Below are 22,886 nucleotides of genomic sequence, written 5' to 3' on the forward strand. Positions count from 1 at the left end.
TAAATAAATTACTTTTGATTTGTTTTTCAATTTTAGATCTAAAAATCTGCATGAAAAACGATGTTATTATGAAAAAACGATTTTCTGCACAAAAAACGATTTTCTGCAAAAAACAGTATCTGATTATCATATGATTATCATAACACTGCAGAAAAAAATAATTTTTTATAAAAAAAAAAACAGTCTCTGATTATCATATAAGTATCACTGTATTATCATGTTGTTATCATAACACTGTATAAAGAAAGATTTTCTACAAATAAATTGATTATCATATTGTTATCACTGTATTATCATCTCGTTATCTTAATATAATCATATGATACCGAGATGATAATGTATTATTGTACCTAAATAATAATGTTATGACAACGACATAATAATAAAATTATGATAACAGTATTGATAATATGATACCTATATGAAAATAATTACATAAAAAATATGATAACGAGATGATAATGTGAAGAAAATAGTATGATAATGAAGTATAATAAAATCATATTATCATACTATTATCTTCACTTTATCATCTTACTATCATAATTTTTTTGTAATTGTTTTTTTCATACATGTATCATATAATCATACTATTATCTTCACATTATCATCTCGTTATCATAATCTTTTTGTAATTATTTTTTTCATACATGTATCATATTATGTTTACATTATCATCTCATTATCATAATTTTTCTGTAATATTTTTACATACATGTATCATATTATCATACTATTATCATAATTTTATTATTTTATTATCATCTGATTATCATACTGGTGTCATGAATCTTTTTGTAATTCTATTTTCACGTACGTTATCATCCAATTATCATAACCTTATCATAATTCATTATCATCTAATTATCATACTCCAGTGTTATGATAACGACATGATAATCAGACACTATTTTATCATACATTATCGTAGATATTATCATATATGTACCATAAATATTATCATCTCGTTATCATATGATAAAATATTATCATATGACACTATTTTGTAAATTTTTTTCCATGTAAGTATCATATTATCATACTGTTATAAGTTTATCATTATATTATCATAAAAACATTATTATACTATTATCATTATCGTACATTTGTATTATCATAACCTTATCATAAATCATATAATTAATGTTATGCAACATGATAATAACATGATAATCAGACGCTGTTTTCTAATAAAAAAATTGATTTTTTATGCAGTGTTATGATACTTGCATGATAATGCAGTGATGATACTCATATGATAATCAGAAGCAGTTTTTTTTCAAAAAATCATTTTTTGTGTATAAAAATATTTTTAATGCAGATTTTTAGATCTAAAATTGAGAAAATCCAAGAGTAATTTATTTAGATCTGAAAGTTAAACAAATCGTATTAATCACCACGAGTCAAGGAAAAAACGCTAAAATTGAATATGAAAAACGGATGAGTAGCGGCGGAATGATGGCGGAGCGACGGCGGAATGATGAATTAACGATGAAGAAGAAACAAAAATAAAAAATGAATGAAGAAGAAGAAGAAAATGAAGAAAAAGAATGGTGGAAAAAAAAGTACAGAGAATGAGAACAAAAGGAATGAAGAAGAAAGAGAAAAGGAGAGAGAGAAAAAGAAAATAAATGACAGTTGTCAAATATGGCTAGAGTAAAATAACAATAAAAAGTAGGTATAATTATAATATAAATAGGTGTTAGAGTAAAAAAATAAAAACATTAAAATAGTGAGGTATTTTCTTTATCTTTTCCTTATTGAGATAGGAAGTCATATTATTTTCAAAAAGAGAGTATTTTTCCTAATTTTCTCTAATTTTTATATAAGTCCACCGGCCTAATTTCAGTACAACCGGGACTTACACTATACGGGTTTTTTTCAATTTCAAAAAAAATTATAAAAAGATCTGAACTTCTTCATAAAATAACGGGCTTACTATAAATTCGGCCCTATAAATATAGACCTGAACAGCAAGATGAACCATGAAATGAAATGATTTTTTGGTCGACATGTATTACTAGCAATATTTAGGTTTAGGTGTATTTATTTATATTTTTTCACATTTAGTTTAACGCAAATTAAATGTTTTACAGTATAACTTGTCTATTTTTCAAATTTCAGTTTAGATTATAAACATGTAATCAAATTGGAATAAAAGAATTTAAATATGTTGTGCATGTAGTTTTATTCTATTTATTTAGGTTCTTGATAGTAAAAGTGAATTGTCACAATGTGAAAAAATTTAAAAGTTATAATTTAAATAAATAACTAATTAAAATTATAAATTGAAAATATTTTTTTTTGTAAATTTATGCCATAAATGTAGTAGTTGAAAAGATGAGCTATATGTTAGATGTTTAACTTTAAACCATAAAAATTTAAAACTTAAGATCTTAATAGAAATAAAATTCAACAAATGAAAATAAAGTGTGAGTTGTAGAATAATGAAATTTTTCATTTAGGCATGGTTCATATAAAATTTATGGTTATATACAATCGAATGTTATAAAAATAAGAAAAAAGATAAAATTATGAAAAAAGAGAGAAATATATAGTAAATTTTTTAACATTTTATTGGATAGATTTATGATTTTGTTCCAATTCCTCTCAACCCTCAAATGCCAACCCCCAAATTGGGGTGTTGGATTATTTTTAACTGAAATTTTTTATAAATTCTTAATTTTTTTTATTTCTTTTTCAAACACGGAAGAAGTAAACGTTATTCTTATTTTTCTTTACCGTCCTTTATTTTATTTTACTTCACCAACCAGTCATTAGCTCTGTTCCATGTCACTAAACACATGAACTTAAAAGTCAGTGTCATATACTAGGGATGATGTATATACTGTAGTCCTAATGATTTAGCTAATCTAATGTTAACAATTATATTGTTTAAATAATAATTAAATCAAATGAACAATAAGTTAAAGACTTAATATTAATTGATAATTTTAAAATCCACATAAAATATTATATAAACAATATTTTTATTTATCATGTAATTTTTTTGAAATTATTTTAATCAGTGTTTTTACATATGTATAATTAAAATTATAAAAAAAATACAGTTAAATATGTTTAATTTCTAAATTAAATTAAGTAAATATTGGTTATCAAATTGTAGTCTGTATTTGAATTTGGTTAAATTAGTTTGATGAAATTGGTTGGATTTTGTTTTTTTTTGGCTCATTTGTTACAATTAATTTTTTATTATCTCTTAATTGAAATTCTAATTCCAACTTTTAACATAAAAAAAAATTTCAATCCACCTCTCTTTCTTCTGCTCATCATCATCAGCTTATAATTTTTAAGATTTAATATTTCAAAATGTAATTTAACTCTATCAAATTTGCAATGAAACTTTTCTACATATAATTATGATTACGTAATTATTTGATTTTGTGTTGGTCTTTGATTTAAATTTAAACTTATGATTATTTATGTTTAAATTGCTCATTAATTATTTACATCAATTTTTCTTGTAGTTAATTTATAATCCGGTTTTTATATAATATTTTGAATGAATAAATTTTATTCATATGTGGATTTGTGGTATTATTTGACAATTAATAAGAAGATTATAATTTCACCTCCAAGTTCTTGCCAAGATTAGAGCCTATTCACCCTATAAGTAGATTTACCTTTAAAAATGAGGCAGCTACCATAAAAAAACATTCCTCTTAAAAATTTCAGTCAGATGGATGGGGCGGCTGTCACAGCTTGCCCCACCTTTTTTCGCATCAGTGTTTAGTGGCTTATAATTATGTAGTCCTAATTAATGTTTACTTTAACTCTAATTTATTCTAATTAAGTTTAATTAAATCTAATTAAAACTTAACTAAAACCAAGAAACTTAATTAGCCCTAATCATAGGAACAACACCTTGTGAAATAGACAACAATAAGTACGAAAATATTAAATTAAAATAAAATAGACTTTTACTAATGGTTTCCACACTTTTACAAATAAAGTGGGAGTAGAAAGATAGTTCTTGATAATAAGTCCAATGTAGTTGTTACTCCACCATCTACCCCATGAGTTTCCGACTTTAAATACATTGATTCCTCCCATTGTCTTAGTCATAAATTAGTGGTGCATGTTGCTTGTCCAACTGTTTATCAGTCAGTACAGGTCTCTATATGCCTCTTAAACAATTTTATTAATATATATTTGTTTTTTGAATTGTAAAATATTTTAATAATAAATTCTTTTACCCCTGCTTAAATGTTCATAAACTTAACAGAGTTAACAATAATTCCCACAGCTGGTTCTTTGTCCAACCAATGCAGCAACTTAAACTCACCAACGTTATCTTATGTCTTCTCAAGTGCACGTTGGATCTTATAAAAAAGTCTTCCAACCTGGAAATTTATATTAAAATTTAATATTAGAAGTTCAAATGTTTAGACAGCATGTATAAGCTTCTTAATATGCAAAATAGAACATTAATTTTACAATTTACTTTTCCTCTTAAGTGCTTAGGTCGGAAGCCAAAAAATTTACAGTATTCGTCCAAACATATTCTTACAGTTTATAATACCTCAATTATTTTTCTGCAATTTGAAATGTTTAGTGTCTTGTTGCCCGATTCAATAATTTGATTCACTAGCCATTGAGGTGATAAACTAATCTTCTTCTCGAGGTGCATTATGTTGCGGTTAATTTCGATAACATCGCTTATTTGAATAGCAACAACATTATTCACAAAACAAAAAATGATAAATTAGTCAAAGAATTATCGGATCATTAAAAAAATAAATCAAACTTAATTAATTAATCAACACAAACTATATATTAGCAATTTAATTGATTATGATAAATGATGTTTAGTACATTATGCACTAAGTTAGTGAAGTTTACATTTTTCCTGTTTTCTTAAAGGAGACTCTACATACTGTAACCAGTTCCTTTTTGTTGCGTGTCAATGTTGATGTGAATACTTCAAATTCTATTAGATAATATAAAAATAAATTAGTGATAATAGTTAATAGTTAATTAGCTTAAAAAAATTAAAAAATTTACATTTGGTCTCATGTTTGTCTGTTGGATAGTTAGTAATGTGATGCTTTCTTTAATTGCACTCATATTTACTATACAAAATTATCTCTAATTAATTTAGTCAGAATGCTTTCCAACTAACCACATCTTTATTATTATCATTGAGCTTAAAATTGACAATCAAATCACTTAAAAAAAAATCCAAAAAGTTAACGAGAAAACACTAACATTGTCCATGAAAAAGGACAAACACATTGGGGCGGCCGCCGTCGGTCGCCCCAGTGTACCTCTGCCACTGAGTACGTTGAAGTATTTATTTAAACGACTAATTGATTTACCTGAAAACTGCTTGTATATAGTTATAAGGTTTTGACTTGCTTTATAAACTAATTTTTATAATTCGGTTTAAGTTTTGAGAATATTGATGTTCAACTCGGCTGAGTTTACAAGTAATATTTAATCAAGACGTTGAGTTTTGTATATTTAATTTAGTCTACTTGCTACAATCGCCGTGGCAGTTTAAACGCGATAATAAAGCAAACTTTTCGATGCCAAATTTCAATCTAACACCGCTAACCTCACACCACATCTCTGACTTGTTTAATTGTTCAACCTCCCTCAATAATAAACAATGTACAATATGATTTTGCAATTTAATCTTAGGAATATCAATAAAGTATCTAAAGCAACACTTCCTAAACATTTCTAATTTATTAGAAGTACGAGTCGATTTGATCTCAACAATAACATCATAGGACATGCATGAATCAATTTTAAAGTGAACACGATTTTCTCGTTTAACTTTGAACTGCCATAGTTGTACAAAGATAAAAGAGAAAACTGTCAGAAAATAACTCAATGTGAACAATATATGAACCAAAAACACAAAAAACTGAAAATGTAAACATAAATTAATATTGAAAGAACAAATAAACAAAAAAGCAATAAATATGTAAATATGTACAACACAGTTGATTAAACCATGAAATTTTTTCAAAAAAACTCAATGTCAACAATTTATGAACCAAAAATTATATAGAAAAATGAAACTGAAAATATAAATATAAAAATTGATTTTTTTTTATAAATATACAAAAATATCTAGTTATATAAATTAAAAATTAAAACAGTTTATTATAACATGAAAAAGAATCTAAAACCTAAAAGATAACACAAAACAGTAATTAAACAAAATACATAACAATTTGTTTAAAAAAAGAACAATTAAATTCAAAATTAAATATATTGTAAAAAAAAATCTAAATAAAAACTAAAATGATATAACATAATAAAGCCGCCAAAACAAACAAACCATAACAATTAAAATCTAACAAAATCCTCAAATACACAAGGTGTAAAACCTAATAAAATTAGTAAAGCATTAAAAACAGACCTTAGGAGCCAATTGTTTCAATTCGTTGATGCAAATTCCTTTTTGCTTCTTTGATAATCTAGATACATTATCTACATGTTTCCTATTCAAAGAGATAGGAAATCGACGAACTGAAACTTCTCCAGTTGACTTCACTTTTAGGGTTATTGGAGTTTTTGTGGCAACCGTCTTCTTTCTCATAGCTTTGGTTTTGGTTTTAGGTTGAATTTCAGAAGCGCGAATAACTAAGTAATAAAGAAGAAAACGAGAGAGATAATGGAGAATATGTAGGGAATAATGGAGAAGGTAAAAGCAATTGGTATTTGAAGTGTAATTAATAAGATAACTGTTGTGAGAAATGGAGAAGAAAAAATAGGGTGAAATAATTCAGTGTAATTGATACACAATAGGCTAGATATACCATAGGGTTAAAATGAGAATGTCAAATACAAAAATGTAGGCATAAACAATGTTGTCAAACTCGCTTTTTCACTGTAGAATCAGAATGAGTATTATAAACTCGTAACGTAAAATTGTATTGTAAAATCGTAAGATTCTGCGGACGGTATAAAATATGTTCTTGAGAAGATTAAGACACAAATATTAAAAAATGTTATTAAAATTTTAGTTCTATTAAATTATTTATCATTTCAATATATATATATATATATATATATATATATATATATATATATATATATATTTTCTATTTACAATGTTATTTACAATTAAATCACATGGGCCTTTTTGTAGTGTAATTTGAAGGGAAATTTAGGTATTTACCTAAAAAACAAAAATATTTGCACTTTTTACCTTAACAAAGAAAAGTTACAAAAAATACCTCACCTTTTTTCCATATTTATATTTTTACTCTCGAAATTAAAATAATTATATTTTTACTCCATTATCATAAAAGCAGCAGTTACATTATCATCTCGGTATCATATTTTTTTTGTTAAAATTATTTTTCGTACGTTATCATATTATTATCATTAACTCTGTCATACTATTATCATAACTTATTTTTATAAAAGCAACAGTTACATTATCATATCGTTATCACTGCAGCGTTATGATAACGACGTGATAATGTAGTGATACTGATATGATAACCAGACACTGTTTTATCATATAGGTACCATAAACATTATCATCCCGGTATCATATGATAATGTTATGATAACGACATGATAATGTTATGATAACAATATGATAATAAAAGATTATTTTTTGTAAACAATCTTTTTTTTTCTGCAATATTATGATAACTACATGATAATACAGTGATACTCATATGATAATCAGAAACTGTTTTTTTATAGAAAAATATTTTTCTCTGCAAATATTATGATAATGATATGATAATGCAGTGATACTCTTATGATAATCAGATGCTGTTTTTTTGCAGAAAATTGTTTTTATGCAGAAAATCGTTTTTTTCATCATAAAATCGCTTTTATGCGGATTTTAGATCCAAAGTTGAAAAAATTCAAGAAAAATTTATTTACATCTGAAATTAAAATAAATCGTATTTATTACCACAAATTAATAAAAAATCGCTTAAATTAAATATAAAAAAGCGGTGAAACGATGGCGGAACGACGAAGGAGTAATGGCGGAGAGATGACGGAGCGACGGCGGAGCAATGGAAAAGAGGCGGCAGAGAAATAAAGAAGAAGAAGAAGATGAAGAAGAAAAAATAAAAAATGAAAGAAAAAATATCCAGGTTAAAAAAATGGAAAAGAAAAGAGAGAGAGAGAAAAAGAGAGAGAGAGAGAGAAAGAAAACATGTTAAAGTGACATGTGAAAGTGATAAGTAGTGGTTGGGAGTAAAAAAAGATGTTTGGAGTAAAAAATAATAAAAAGTAGGTATTATATTAAATAAAGATATGTTTTGAAGTAAAAAATAAATGAGTGATGTATTTTCTCTAACTTTTCCTTATTGAGGTAAAAATTATAATTATTTTATAAATTAGGGTATTTTCTCTAATTTTCTCTAATTTGAAAGCACAATTATCCCTTCTTTGCATCTTATTTCACATAAAAGTGAAATCATTAAATCCGGTTGTAAAATCGCTTTTCTATCGATTTTATTGATCTAACTCGCAATTTTATAACTATTATATCAAGATTTTATTTTAAGCCGAGTTGAATTGTTTGCATGATTTTAACTCGTAAAATCGTACGAGTTGAAACGCGATTTTGACTACATTGGGCATAAAAACTATTTTCAAAATCTGGGTGATTTCTGCAAAAAATTAAGGTCTAATCACTCAAAAACCCTTACCTTTAAATTTTTTTTCAATTCCACCCCGACGTTGAAAATTTGTCAATTTTACCCACTTTTGAATTTTCCGTTTTCAATTGTACCCCAATATTTTAATTTTTGTTAATTTTTTTACTTAAATGATGAAATCATTCAATTAATTAAGTCTAAACATGAAATTAAATTATTTTTTATTTAAAAGAGTACAAATAAGTCCTTTATTTTTAAAAACTAACTAAAAACCATAATCAAATTAACACTAATTTAAATTCTTAATTAATTTAACTAAATTTAAATAAATTTTAAAAATATACAATTAATATATGCGAGACATGGAGAATGTTTTAAACAAATTTCCAAACGCAAAAGACGTTAATTTAATTTTTCAGGGTACAATTGAAACACAAAAATACAAAATAGGGTAAAATTGATAAATTTTCAACGTCAGGGTATGACATTAGGCCAAAAATTAAAATATGGATCACTAATATAAATATTTAGATTTTTGAGAAATTCTATATAATTTTTTTTATTTTCTTATTGTTTGATTTACATTTAACAATTTTACAAATTTTATAGAATAAAATTATCATTTTTTTGAGAGAAAAATTATCATTATTATGTTTTTAAAAATAAAATAGAATTTGTTACGCCAAATAAAACTGCTATTAATACGATTCTATAAATTATAGAAAAATGTGAAGACTTGACAAAATTTGACACTAAATTATGCATATGCTTAGCAATGAAATGAAACTGTGCATTTTGTTCTAACTGTTAAATTTTAGGCCTAATGCTTTAAAACTCCGACTTTACTGTCTCTTTTTGATCTTGCCATAACGTTAAAAATTTGTCAATTTTATCCTATATGCATTTTATCGTTTCAATTGTACCCCAATTTTTTAACTTTTGTCAATTTTTTTACTTAAATGATGAAATCATTTAATTAACCATGTTTAAAGATAAAATTAAATTCATTTCCATTTAAAACAGTACAAATAATTTCAAAAAAGTCTTTATTTTTAAAAACAAACTAAAACCGTGATCAAATTAAAACTAATGTAAATTCTTAATTAATTTGACTAATCTAAATAAATTTTAAATATGTACAATCAATATGTGTTATACATGGAGAACATTTTTGAATTTGTTTCCAATTAAAAAGGACGCAATGTAATATCTCGGGGTACAATTGAAACGAAAAATACAAAATTGAGTAAAATTTACACATTTTCAACATTAGGATAGGATCTAAAAGAGATTATAAACTCGGAACTTTTAAAGTATTAGACCTAAATTTTATCATTGTCGCTCTGATTTAAAAACTGCAATGGAGACCCTTAAAGCATCTGTTAACAATTGATACGAATGAAAAATGGAAGTATTTTTGGAAAATTTAATAAAACATCAGAAATTTTAAATAATGAATTAAAGTACAAAGATTTTAGTGGGAGAGAGAAGATAAATCAGGGACTACATACAAAAATTACCTGATCAACTCTTATAAGTATTTTTTTAATTATGGACTAGTTTGTTATTAAAATAAGTTAGGAGATTAAAGTTTATTTGATAGAAAATTCAAGTGTTCAAGCAATCGTTGGGGTGTTTTAGCAATTACGTCCAATTGCGTCCAGAAATGCATGGCTATTTTTTGTAATGACGGCTTAAACTTTAGGGTTTGTTTTGACAATGGGTTCCAGAAGCGGCGATGAACAGTTATCTGACGGTAGCCAATCACCTTTGAAGAAGACAAAGCTGGAAGCGGAGGGCCAAGGCGGGGCTGAAGCAGTTGCCGCCGATGATGAGGCGGAAGAGCAACGCCCACACATTTGCAACAATTGGGAGAATTGTGTTATGCAATGTGACGACCCAAAAAAAGATAGACAAATGCGATTATACACTCGCCAATACCATGAATCCGGTGTAAAGCTCTTGAATATTTTTGCTGTTTTTGTTGTTATTATTTTAATTATTAGAACTATTCTAATAATTTTACAGGGTTTTGACGTCACCGACTTCCCGACTTTCGGATTTATCGGTAAACTAATTCCTGTGGATCTTAATGATTCGTATTCGACGGGTATCTGCACCAAGGCCCTTGAGTTGGCCATTGAACATCATAACAAAAAGAAGGTAATATTGCATCTTTTAATTAAATACCATGATGGTACTATATAGATTTAATTCTACTGGTATTGCCAAGCCTAATTTGATTTTTAATTCCTCCATTTTGTAGATTTTCTTTATCAAATGTATGACATGAATTACCTTATTTAGCATAACTCTAATTTTAACATATCATTATATGAGATGTCATTCGATCCTGTAATTTTAACATTTCATTATATGAGATTTAGCCTGTTGAGAAAAAAAAGTTTTAACGACATGTCGCTCTTCTTTCTCTATTGTAGCTCTCAAGATTATGTGAAAAGCGCTCAATGTTTTTGAATATTTGCTGGTGAGTTTTTGTTAACTTTTTTCTCTCTTTTAAACTTGCAGAATACAGACTTGGAACTTGTGAAAATTGTGAAGTCAAATATGCATCCATTTAGCAGTTTTTTACAACCTTTGAGGCTAAAAGTAAGTCTAAAAACGAAGATGCCAAAACCTATCAGGCTAGCATGTTTTACAATAAGCTCAACGGCCGCTTTATCGCTTACATTTTCTGAGAGAAAGGTAGCTAGTTTGTCTCTTCCGATTGAATGAGTTTTTATCCCACACAACGGATATGCCACGTCATTTATATAACAAGCCAATAAACATTTGCGATAGGGAATATTTATTTATTGTTTATTTTTTTATCATTAAACATTTACACATTGCTAACGCCTTATGAGTGTTTAGCTAGTTTGTTTGAGTTGAAAAAAAGCACTGTTTAAAGCAGGTCTAATCAAGCTGATTTCATAATTTGCTGCTTCATTGTCCAACTGTTGAATTTTAGACATCCATTGATAAATAATTAGTATAAGAATTATCAATAGATGTTTTGTTGGTCTGGGTTATAATGGTGAATGATGTTGTTCTTTATTACTTAGGACCAAATTTTTATAGTAGCTATTTTTATTAGTTGGAAATCATTTTGAAATTTGCTTGCATTTGATAAAACATATGTAAAGATATTTTTATAAAGATTGTTGCAATAGGTTTTTAAATTGAGGTATTATTATAAAAATTTGAAAGTTTTAGTTTCTGTTATGTAAATTCAAAACTTTACTTAAAAATTTATAATCACTTAAAATTGATGAAGTTTTAATTAATAATTTCTCAATTTTTAGGGGTGCACAGTGGTCTTGCATATCCTCAAAATTGGTTCGAAAATATTTAGAACTGAAAAATATCTATTGAGCATTGACTTATCCCGAACTAGAGTGAAAATTTAATTGGTATGCTTCTAGATTTTAGATAAATTTCCATATCAAAAACCATGCCAATTCAAATAATTAAAATTAAAATCGAAGAATCGAGTTATATATTTTTCAGTTTTAAATATTTTCGAATCAATTTAATCTACCACAAACCATCGTTGTGAAAAAACTAACAGTTTGTCATTAAATAAAGCTTAATCATTAATATATTTTACATTTTTTTTGTTTATGATGCAAATTTTTATTTCAATAGAACCATTTATTTAAATTAAAATGAATAAAAAAAATCAGATATATCCTTCATGTTTGGAATTCTTGATGACCAAAAGAAAAATTAGAACAATATGGAATGTATGTTCAAACCTTTTTTTATTATAATTCGACGATTTAAAAATTTGGATCATAATCAAAACAAGTCAAAATTCTTAGTTTATTTTTAACCAAGTTTTGAACTTTAAAAATTACTAATGGAATCCGAGCAGTCATATACATAGTTATCGTCTGTTTAAAAGTTAAAGGGAAAAGGGTCAAATACACCCCCAATGTTTGGGGTATAGGTCAAGTAGGCCCTTAATGTTCGGAAAGGTGCAACAAAAACCTTAACGTTTTCAAAACGTATCACATAAGCCCTTCACATTAACACCGTTTCAATTGCCGTCTGTTTTTGCCTACGTGTATGTATTTGTGCTGACATGGATTATTACATGGATTATTACATGTTTACCCTTCTTCCCCCACATTTCTTATCTCCATCTAAGTGACCATGGTTCTTCTTCCTCACCAATAAAGATAACTCATCAAATCTCCACCTTCCATTCCTCTGAAAATCTCACTGTCCATTCCTCTCAAAAATCGCTGCCGCCTCCGCCACAGCGTACATTATTGCTACTTGTCGTAACAGCCTCCACCGTCTCTTTCTCTTTCCTTTTCCAATTATTCATCTTTCAAATCAAAATTACAACACGCAACATGACAATTTTATTTACTAAAAATCCGGTGAAGCAAAAATTAGGTATTGAAGAATCAATTTTTTATTTATTGATTGGGTTTGATCTTCAAAAATGGGTGAAGAAGATGGGTAAATTTATAGTAACTGGCGTTGCTTCAAGTTTTGGTTTTTGAATATGAACTCCACCCATGGTGATTGGGTGACTGCAACACCAGCACTATTTGTCGAAGTTTTTCCTCATTTGTCCAGGCCAATGACATTGATCGTAATTATGAGTGGTTAGAAGGTTAGTTATTAATTGGTTTGTCATTTTACTCTCAATTGCAAATGGGTAATTCAATTTACAGGTCATCAATAAATGAGTCCAACACCTCACCTAAAGTTGTATGTGTAACTCATCACCTCAACTAAAGTTGTGTGGCTCAGATCCAATTTCAAGAGTTGCTGCGACAGCGACGATTGGAGATCCGTGGCGGCGAAGATGACAGTTTGGAGGCGAGGAAATCTCAGCGGTGAAGACGGCTGTTGAGGCAACAACAACAACATGGGGGTCTAGATTTGAAGGGCGGCCATTGGTGGGGTTAAAGGATCAAATTAGGACGGCGGTGGCTGCAGTTGGAGCAGCGACCACTGCTATGTTGAGAATTGTTTTTCAGTTTAGGGTAAGGAAGGGTTAATGACCATTAAATTTGGTTTTTGTTAATTATTTCCGAAATTATCACCCAAAAACTCATAAATCCCATTTTATACCTTTCAGACCGCGGAACAGTTCCGCGGTTTGTGTAAACCGCGGAACAGTTCCGCGGTCTGTCCTACGTGGCTCCTCGCTGGAGGAGCCACATAGGCAAAAGCAAACCGCGTAACACTTACGCGGTTTGCATTGCCAACGTGGCAAACCGCGTAAGTGTTACGCGGTTTGCTTGTGCAGCCAGGGAATTAATTCCCTGGCTGCACTGATTGGGAGAAAATTCTCCCAATCATTTTGATTTTATTTTAAATGATTGGGAGGTTTTCTCCCAATCATTTAAATAAAAATTTAAAAATGAGAAAATCTTTTATTAAAAAAAATTTACGTTTTAAATTTAAAACATTTGAATTAGTTAATTTTTTAACATTCTACAAAAATAAATTTATAAAATACTACAAAATAATTATATTAACAAATATTCAAATATAATTTATACTTCATAACAATAACATATTTAATAAACTAAAAATTACAAATTAAAAAAGATTACTACATCAGATAATAATGTACAAAGTACAAAAAAAAAATCACCTAGGAGTCCTATCGTCATATCTGCTAGTTACCGGGAGGTTCGAGCGCAAGTTGTTTCTGTTACGGTTCGCCCGACGGCCTGTACTGATGGTGAGGTAACGTCGACCTGGGCGACCATCACCATCTCCCTCTCCTGCATCGGCGTCCTCGTCGTCGGCTCCGTCGTCACCCTGCTGGTCCTGGGGAATGGCCGTACTCGTCGTTGCTGGTGGCGGGGTAACAAATTCTCCTTGTTGGCGGAACATCATCGCCTCCATGCTGTCTAGACCTAACCAACTGCTACCATATGACAGAAAGTCTGTAGTCCCAGGTGTCTGTGGAAGTCCCTGTGAAGCTGGAAAGTCCTGTGTACCCTGTGTAGGCTGATCCCACTGCACCTGAAAAGGAGGCACCGTAGGTGGTACATAAGCAGGCGGCGGTGGAACAAAAGGCGAAGAAGGTCCTGGTGGCACTGGATATGAACACGACCCCTCAAAATAGTGATGTGCCGAATCCCCGTAAAACTGGCCAGAAGAAGAAGGAGGACCCGATGAAAAGGGTGGCGGTGCAGAGCTGGACCCCGCGTAATAGTAATGCCCTCTGAAAGGATGAAAAACCACTGGGGGAGGCATAGGATCAGTCGGACGCTGAGGTGGTGCAGGGGGGTGACGCCGCTGTCGCCGTCGATGTCGCAGTGTAGTCGGATCTATCGGCGCGTCAGGTATGACTGGTAGTCGATGCGGCGGTATAGAAGGCTCGATAGGGGGCGATGTAACATCACGGCGGTCCTCTCTAGTGCCTCTCTGTGTGCTGGCTGCGAACCGCCGAAGCTCAGTGTCAACAGGAGCATCCCTACGTACACGCTCCACAAAATCGGCCTGCAAATAAAGATATAATACGTTAAAAAAAGTAGAAAATTAACCCACAATTTATTGATTAATTAATTGAAAAACATATAATTTTAAAAAATACCTGTGCTCCGAGCTCAGCGCCCTGTCGTGTGATCCAGCGACGCGTGACATACCGAAACCAATCCATATACTCGGAATGATAATGAGGTGGGTCCTGGAGGGGCTGTCCTGAAATTACAAACCGGAGCCGGTCGTCCCACACACGAATGTAGTGAGAGTGTGTCTGGATCCAAGATGAGCTGCTCTTCAGGGTAAGGGAGTGTAGTGAGTGGTCCTGAAGTGGGGCGTCTGGAATACCCTGCTGCAATCCAAACTGCTGCAGAACTCTGTCTGCCTGGTGCCACTCCACAATATGAAAATAAATAAGTGGAACCGTGGCCCGCCAAAAAGCGCGCCCATCTAAACAATACGCTGGGATAGTGTCCAGCATATCATCAGTGTACGGCTGCCAGATAAACTGCATGTATAAAATACAAGACATTTAGTATTAAAACATTCCCACAATGAGCTATTTAACATACGAGATAATAAAACCGAAACATAATTTCTTACATCTTCGTAGCGAGATGTGTCAAGCCGAACACGGATGTCAGGCAGCGAGTGTCGAGCCGCACGGCTGGCGTTTCTCCGGCCTCCCCATCTGTTATTCAAGAACAACAACACATTAATCCGTCAATATTTAAGAAATAGAATAAAATTAAAAAATATTAAATAACAGTAAAACACACCTGTCGCCCAGTGGTAGATGTGGTGAAATAGTGGGATCGGCAAGAGCGGGAGCAATAACTCTAAGTCGGTCCAATGCCCACAACTGCAGTATCCACAACGGCCCGCCCATGTTGCGGCGATTCGCAGACCGCAACGAACATGAGCAAAGCTCGTGATATAAGTAAGCCAGTGTCGCCGATCCCCAGCTGTAGGTCCGGACTGCCGCCAAGTCCTCTAAAAGTGGAAGAATCCGTAACGAAGTCTTTCCACTACCGAGGTCAGTGAAGCACAATCCTGTGACAGCGAGCAAGAGATACGCCCGTGTGTACCGATGGACAAGCTCGTCAGTCGCCTGGTCTGGTAATGCACCGAAGTCGGGGAAACTCTCTAGGATCCAAGAAGTCTGGACTGTGGAATTTGCAGGCTTTTTAGGATATCTACCCGCAGGAATCCCCAAAACCCTCTCTGCCACTGCAGCCCAATCATGTACAATACCTCCTGTAACAGCATGACCGTCTACTGGTAATCCGGTCTGAATGGCCACGTCCTGTAGTGTAACCGTGCACTCTCCGCCGGGTAAGTGAAAAGTGTGGGTCTCCGGCCTCCACCTCTCCACAAGGGCTGTGATCAGCTGCATGTCGACGCTGTAGTGACGCATAGCAAAACAGCCTGCAAATCCAGTAGGCTCGATCATCGACCGAATACGGTGGTCCAACCTAGCGAACGGCAGAACAGCGCTCCTTCTAGTCGTACAGCTAGCGCTAGACAGAAATCCCTCGTCAGATCCCTGAAAAAAATAAACATTAAGTTAGTTCAAAAATTTAATTAAGTTGCAAACGTAACTGTTGACAAAAAATAAACAATTAAATCATAATAATATCAAACACTTGTTCACAAATAATATGAAACAATTAAATAAAAATAACTTCATCAATTATACGGTCAAGTAAAAGTGTTACAAGAGTTTGTTATTTAAACTAAATAACTAAACAAACACAAAATAGAATGAGCTGTCAGATTTTCAATTTTAATAGAACACAAATGGAATTACAACATCCTTAGTACATGATAAATGGAAACAGAAATTCTCACATCACTGAACTCTAAAAGGACATGAACTAAGGTTATTACCATATGTAAGACATCTTCTACAGTAGTTGCTATTCCGCCTGTCCCTAAATGTCTGGTCCATTTCATTCCTACGCCTACTCTCAACCGGCCTACCCTTCTTCCTCATCCACTGTCTGTTAGGAACAAATGGAATTTCAGCGGAATTGATCCAACGATTTCGATTCCATAAGGGTTCAAATGAAACAGAGCTCCACGCTAAGATTCCATACTCGCATTTGTAATACCATGAAATGTAGTCACGGTAGTTCTCTCCATATTGGTTGCAGGCAGCTATCGCATGGGAGCACGGAATTTTCCATTGTTGAAATTTTCCACAGGTGCATGTCCCGTCCAGTAGACGAACTTGCTGTGTATTGCCACCCTTTTGTCTTACATTGTCGCACTGGGTCAAGACATTGAATACCTTCTGTGCCACGTTGAACTGTGAAGCCGTATGAGTCTTTGACTTATTTTCCCAAGTCTCAATTCTGTGTGCACAGACTGGAGTCCACATGAAACCGGATGCCAACCACATTTTATAGTCGTTCACATGCTTAATGAATACGGAATTGACCTTGTTAAATATTGCTTCCAACATGGCTGTGATAGGGAGCCCCCGAATGTTCTTTAACATCGCGTTGACCGACTCAGCGTAGTTTGTTGTCATCACACCATGCCGCATTCCAGACGTGTCGCCACTCATGCTCCATTTTCTAACATCAAGGCGGTCAAGATACGCATAACCCTCAGGTGAATCCGCCTCTATCAATGACATGTACCGATCTCTTTTATGCTCTTGGTATGCGCGTCCTACACGTCGATTAAACCGTCAATATTTTCCCATCAACCAAAAATTTATGTATTATATGAAATGACAAGAAAATTACCAGCTTTTTCAGCAAGCTTTTTGAGATATTTTTTCTTGAAGGCGTTGTGGAAGTGGCTCACTAGGTGTCTAATACACCACTTGTGGGTATCACCCGCCCACTCAGGCCCCTCCATGGCACTCATAATACCGGAGTCGCGATCAGATATGATACACACCTTTCGCTCACCCAAAACATACCTCTTCAACATCCTCATGAAATACCTCCAGGATGCGGCAGTTTCCGACTTCACAATGGCAAAAGCTATCGGCATGATGTGATTGTTCCCTTCAATTGCAGAAGCAATCAACAAAGTCATTTCGTATTTTCCATATGTGTGGGTGCCGTCGATGTACACCACAGGCTTGCAATACTGAAAACCCTTCACCACTGGCTCGTAAGTCCAAAACATATGCTTGAAAGTTCTGAATTGTGGATTGTTTTCAATTGGTGTACCTGTGCATACACCGTTATTAGTAATTATTAAATCGAACATATTTTTAATACTCGAAATTTTAAAAAAATTACCGGTAGCATGCCAGACTGTCCTGGGATTAGCAACGGTGACATTCGTCATAAAATTGCAAATCTCCTTGAAAGAGTCGTCCCATTGTCCGAACCTGTTTGCAATGGCCTTTTCCTTGGCATACCATGTTTTTTTGTATCCGGGCCTAACTCGCAATTTTTGAAAAATGCCCTCTTGAAGCGTTTTAATCCTAATGTCACGTTGCAGATGCAATTGCGTGTCGATGTGTTCAGCTATCTGTCGCGCTCTTAAATTGCGATGGTCTTGGTTCATTGATTGGCCGCTGCATTGGTGGGGGCCGTTATATCTTGTTATTATCCAGTCTGACTCGCCTTTCAAAAGCGACGCACGCAACCTCCAATTGCAAGTGTCATTGTTCACACACACAAGAACTATTGTTTTACCATTTGTTACACTGTTCTTGTATTCTTTATTAGCTGCAATGTGATAACTCGCCGCGCATGTCTGGACAGCATACCTCGAACTAAAAACCATCCCCAATTCAAACTCTTTGCCTGCTTCCCATATTGCATTTTCTTTAGGCCACAGATTCATATTGACACACATGTCGTCAACATTCTGATGCGTGTACTCATGAGGAAGGCGCGACTCAAAATGATCTGTATTTTGTTCCGACCCACCACCGACATTCTCACCATGGGTGCCATCTCCATTATCACCACCGATGTCATCATCATCCTCGTTGTCATCAGCAACGGCCCCGTAGAAGTGTTCTTCTTCCTCATCCTCATCACTAAAATCATCACCATCGTCTACATCCGCACAGTCGTCTACATCCGCACAATCGTCTACATCCACAGAGTCGTCTACATCCGCACGTACTTGAGATAACGGATTGTACACAATATAAAACTCAAGTACCCTCATTTGTGGCGTCCGCGAAACATTACGCCACATTGCTTGCATATGAACATCTGTCTCCATAGGAAAACCATCATATTTTTGAAATCTTCCATGTTCATCGAACCGAGGCACTCGTAGATAAATCTTCACTATCTCGTCACCATCCTTCAGCCCAATTACCCTTCTAATTACGACTTGTAGTTGTGCAAAATTCACTACACTCGTCAGCTCAACCAGTTCTGATTTACCAGAAACATAATCAACTCCACCCGGAGTCGATAATATTGTACCATCCCAATAAATTTTTAGGGCTGGCAGCTCATTTGTCGTCATTACTACATTAAAAAAATATAATTTTAACTACATTTTAATATTTTCACTAATTCCTACATTAAATGTAAATTCAATTTTTTTACATTAAATGTAAATTCCGAATCTATTTATATAATATAAATCATAAAAATTTCAATATTTTCACTAATTTCAACCTAATTTAAAAATATTTTAAAAATTTCATATATTCGATTTTCTAATTTTAATATGCTCTATTCATTTCTAAATATTTAATACACATTATTCTAATTTCATTTACACATTATTCTAATTTATTTTATAATACATTTTTGAACTAAATCTAACTATAATATTAACTAACTACATTTACACATTAATCTATTTTATTTTATAATACATATTTTTAAGAATTTTTAACTAAATCTAACTATAATATTAACTAACTACATTTGAAATATTATTTTAATCTAAGTAAACATCATTTAAATCTAACTATATTCAATAATTAAAAATTAATATATCTAAAATTTTAAAGACTCACCCGATAATTCCGCGCCAAAAAATAATATTCCGCGCCAAAAAAATAATATTCCGCGCCAAAAATAATGTCCGCCACGAAAAAATAATATCCCTTTCCGAGAATAGACTCCGTCAAATTTTCTTCACAATAAATTAATATTCCGAAAAAAGCTTCAAAATTTATCTCTCCAACTCTCTAACCTCTCTCTAGCATCTCTCTACCTCACTCTTTTTTCTTCTACTTTGTGTGAATAAGGGGGAATGATTTCCCCCTTATATAGTGGTGTAGACCGCGGAAATTTTCCGCGGTCTACAACCACTCGGTCAGAGGGAATTTATTCCCTCTGACAGGGAATAAATTCCCTCTGTAAACCGCGGAAGAGTTCCGCGGTTTACAGTGACGTGTCACTGTAAACCGCGTAACTCTTCCGCGGTTTACAGTGACGTGGCTCCACCTGCACCCAGGTGGAGCCACATGTGCAGACCGCGGAACACTTCCGCGGTTTACCCCAAACCGCTTAAGTGTTCCGCGGTCTGTGAGGTATAAATGGGGAAAAATAATTAATCTGGGGTTAATTTAAGAATTTTGATTAATTTTAAAATTAAAAACGTCATTAACCCAATTAAATGAAAAGGATAGGTTAGGTTTTAATTTGTTCCTCAGATAATGACAAAGTCAACGGTAAATGAATCCACGTTGTTAAAAACAGACAGCATTCTCTACTTTTTTTGACGGTGTTAAAATCGAGGGCTTAAGTGATACGTTTTGAAAACGTTAAGGTTCTTGTTGCACCTTTCCGAACGTTAGGGGCTTACTTGACCTATACCCCAAACGTTAAGGGTGTATTTGACCCTTTTCCCAAAGTTAAAGCATCTGAGTAGGACTTAATTTTAGTAATGTGATAACAGTGCTAGAAAGCATAACTAATTTTCATGTACACAATTACCAATGAATCTTGCATCGTCTTGAAAGTTTCAAGGGAGCGGATTAACTACCGCACAGGGAAAATAAAAAAAAACGTAGACATTGTTGAACAGAACTAGGATCAATCTTACAAACTTTTATCTATACCAACCTTGTTCATCTTGTTTATTAATAAGATTATTCATATATATATATATATAGGCCTAATCACTCAAAAACCCCTCACCTTTAAACTTTTTTTCAATTCCACCCCGACGTTAAAAATTTGTCAATTTTACCCACTTTTGAATTTTCCGTTTTTAATTGTACCCCAATATTTTAATTTTTGTTAATTTCTTTACTTAAATGATGAAATCATTCAATTAATTAAGTCTAAACATGAAATTAAATTCTTTTTTATTCAAAAAAGTACAAATAGGTCCTTTATTTTTAAAAACTAACTAAAAACCATAATCAAATTAACACTAATTTAAATTTTTAATTAATTTAACTAAATTTAAATAAATTTCAAAAATATACAATCAATATATGCGAGACATGGAGAATGTTTTAAACAAATTTACAAACGCAAAAGACGTTAATTTAATTTTTCAGGGTACAATTGAAACACAAAAATGCAAAATAGGGTAAAATTGACAAATTTTCAACGTCAGGGTATGATTGAGAAGGGGCTAAAAGGTCGGGGTTTTTTAAGTATATATATATATATATATATATATATATATATATATATATATATATATATATAATTGATACAAATTACAAAAAATTGTAATTCTTACATTTATTCCTCAAAATAGAACTAAATTGTTATAAAAGATTTAGTAGGTTTTTACTGCGACTTGTTGAGTTAGGTTTTGACTCATGAGTCATGACATAAAATATAATACAGGATTAAGACTTTGGATAAGATTAGTCGTCATTAATTTCAAACACCTACTTTGCTCCAAAGGATATGGATACGGCATTCATATGCTCCACAAGTTCCACTTAGGCTGCTTCATTATCCCCGTCTTAAAATTAAGCTTAAGTTTAGCAATCCTAATTTCAAGTCGCAGGTGAATTAATGAGACGTTTTCATGCTTTGAGTGAGATAATGGGTTCGAACCGTATTCATGTATGTATGCAGACGTTTAAAACTGAATACTAGCTAGAGTTTTATCTCCCGCAAGAAATTTTATCTTTTAGCCCTAAAACATAACTAAAACTTTGGATAAGATTAGTGCACATTAAATTCGGACGACAAAATTATATTTCGTTCTTTATAATTTGTGGTTTAAATAGCTTGTATTATATATGGCATAACTTTGCATTCCTATGCTCCACAAGTCCCATTTTGCTTGTTTCATTGTCTATTGTAAATAAACATGCCATCACATGGCTTTGGTTTAATTTCCAGCTGTGCCATTTGATCTCAATGCAGTATATAATCAAATCGTTAAGATTGCCTTAATTCTACCATCACATTCACATCTCAAATTCTTCCATCTATTCGAACCTTTTCGGTTCAGATTATTAACTAATTAACAAGATGATTAGTGCCAAGAATCTCCTCAAATTGGCAAAGAAATAGCAGAAACTCGCGGCTATTAGCCGAAAACGCATCACATCACCTCAAACTAATGTAAATTGCAAACCGGCTTAATTACTATAGGATATGGCCTGCTTTAAAGTGCACATCTCATACCTCAAAAGTTTTTTAAATAAAGTCTTGGAACTTAAAATCTTAATGCAAATGGAATTTGAGCAGCCATAAACATCGTCTATTTAAAAGTTGAAGCATCTAACTAAGTAGGACTTAATTTTAGTAATGTGATTACTGTGCTAGAAGCACTACTAATTTTCATGTACAAAACTACCAATGTATCGTATCTTGCATCGTCTTGAAAAATTCAGGGAGCAGGATTAACTACTCAGAGAAAACTAAAATATAAAATACACACAGGCCACTC

At 32.1% G+C, this 22,886-nt stretch overlaps 3 protein-coding genes and 1 long non-coding RNA gene across 4 annotated transcripts; 2 read left to right on the forward strand and 2 right to left on the reverse strand.

The window, feature by feature from the left end:
* The first annotated feature begins 10,183 nt into the window (after nucleotides 1-10,183).
* Nucleotides 10,184-11,424, forward strand: LOC126661844 (uncharacterized). The gene is made up of 3 exons (XM_050355723.2): nucleotides 10,184-10,562; nucleotides 10,638-10,772; nucleotides 11,139-11,424. Exons 1-3 carry the CDS (start codon nucleotides 10,329-10,331, stop codon nucleotides 11,343-11,345), a joined length of 576 nt encoding a protein of 191 aa, XP_050211680.1. The 5' UTR covers nucleotides 10,184-10,328; the 3' UTR covers nucleotides 11,346-11,424.
* A 1,164-nt stretch (nucleotides 11,425-12,588) lies between these two features.
* LOC126660861 (uncharacterized) lies at nucleotides 12,589-13,668 on the forward strand. The gene is made up of 2 exons (XR_007635458.2): nucleotides 12,589-13,239; nucleotides 13,367-13,668. It is a non-coding gene; the product is annotated as an uncharacterized LOC126660861 (long non-coding RNA).
* Nucleotides 13,669-14,104: 436 nt separating this feature from the next.
* LOC126662264 (serine/threonine-protein phosphatase 7 long form homolog) lies at nucleotides 14,105-16,585 on the reverse strand. Its single transcript, XM_050356188.2, has 4 exons — nucleotides 15,851-16,585; nucleotides 15,675-15,762; nucleotides 15,184-15,579; nucleotides 14,105-15,089 (listed from the first exon to the last, which is right to left on the reverse strand). Exons 1-4 carry the CDS (start codon nucleotides 16,522-16,524, stop codon nucleotides 14,229-14,231), a joined length of 2,019 nt encoding a protein of 672 aa, XP_050212145.2. The 5' UTR covers nucleotides 16,525-16,585; the 3' UTR covers nucleotides 14,105-14,228.
* A 338-nt stretch (nucleotides 16,586-16,923) lies between these two features.
* On the reverse strand, nucleotides 16,924-19,529 carry LOC126661477 (uncharacterized). Its single transcript, XM_050355332.2, has 3 exons — nucleotides 18,335-19,529; nucleotides 17,828-18,262; nucleotides 16,924-17,750 (listed from the first exon to the last, which is right to left on the reverse strand). The coding sequence occupies exons 1-3, from the start codon at nucleotides 19,527-19,529 to the stop codon at nucleotides 16,924-16,926; spliced, it is 2,457 nt and encodes an 818-aa protein (XP_050211289.2).
* Between the last annotated feature and the right edge of the window lie 3,357 nt (nucleotides 19,530-22,886).

This window comes from Mercurialis annua, linkage group LG8, assembly GCF_937616625.2.
Source record: "Mercurialis annua linkage group LG8, ddMerAnnu1.2, whole genome shotgun sequence".
Classification (NCBI taxonomy): domain Eukaryota; kingdom Viridiplantae; phylum Streptophyta; class Magnoliopsida; order Malpighiales; family Euphorbiaceae; genus Mercurialis; species Mercurialis annua.

Coding starts and splice junctions, on each gene's coding strand:
- LOC126661477 (XM_050355332.2), bottom strand. CDS start 19,529: ATGACGACAAATGAGCTGCCAGCCCTAAAAATTTATTGGGATGGTACA. Junction 18,263..18,334: donor GACAGTCTGGCATGCTACCG/GTAATTTTTTTA, acceptor GTGTATGCACAG/GTACACCAATTGAAAACAAT. Junction 17,751..17,827: donor AAAGCTTGCTGAAAAAGCTG/GTAATTTTCTTG, acceptor ATCGACGTGTAG/GACGCGCATACCAAGAGCAT.
- LOC126662264 (XM_050356188.2), bottom strand. CDS start 16,524: ATGATCGAGCCTACTGGATTTGCAGGCTGTTTTGCTATGCGTCACTAC. Junction 15,580..15,674: donor ACACATCTCGCTACGAAGAT/GTAAGAAATTAT, acceptor TTATACATGCAG/TTTATCTGGCAGCCGTACAC. Junction 15,090..15,183: donor GCGCTGAGCTCGGAGCACAG/GTATTTTTTAAA, acceptor CTTTATTTGCAG/GCCGATTTTGTGGAGCGTGT.
- LOC126661844 (XM_050355723.2), top strand. CDS start 10,329: ATGGGTTCCAGAAGCGGCGATGAACAGTTATCTGACGGTAGCCAATCA. Junction 10,563..10,637: donor GCCAATACCATGAATCCGGT/GTAAAGCTCTTG, acceptor ATAATTTTACAG/GGTTTTGACGTCACCGACTT. Junction 10,773..11,138: donor AACATCATAACAAAAAGAAG/GTAATATTGCAT, acceptor TTAAACTTGCAG/AATACAGACTTGGAACTTGT.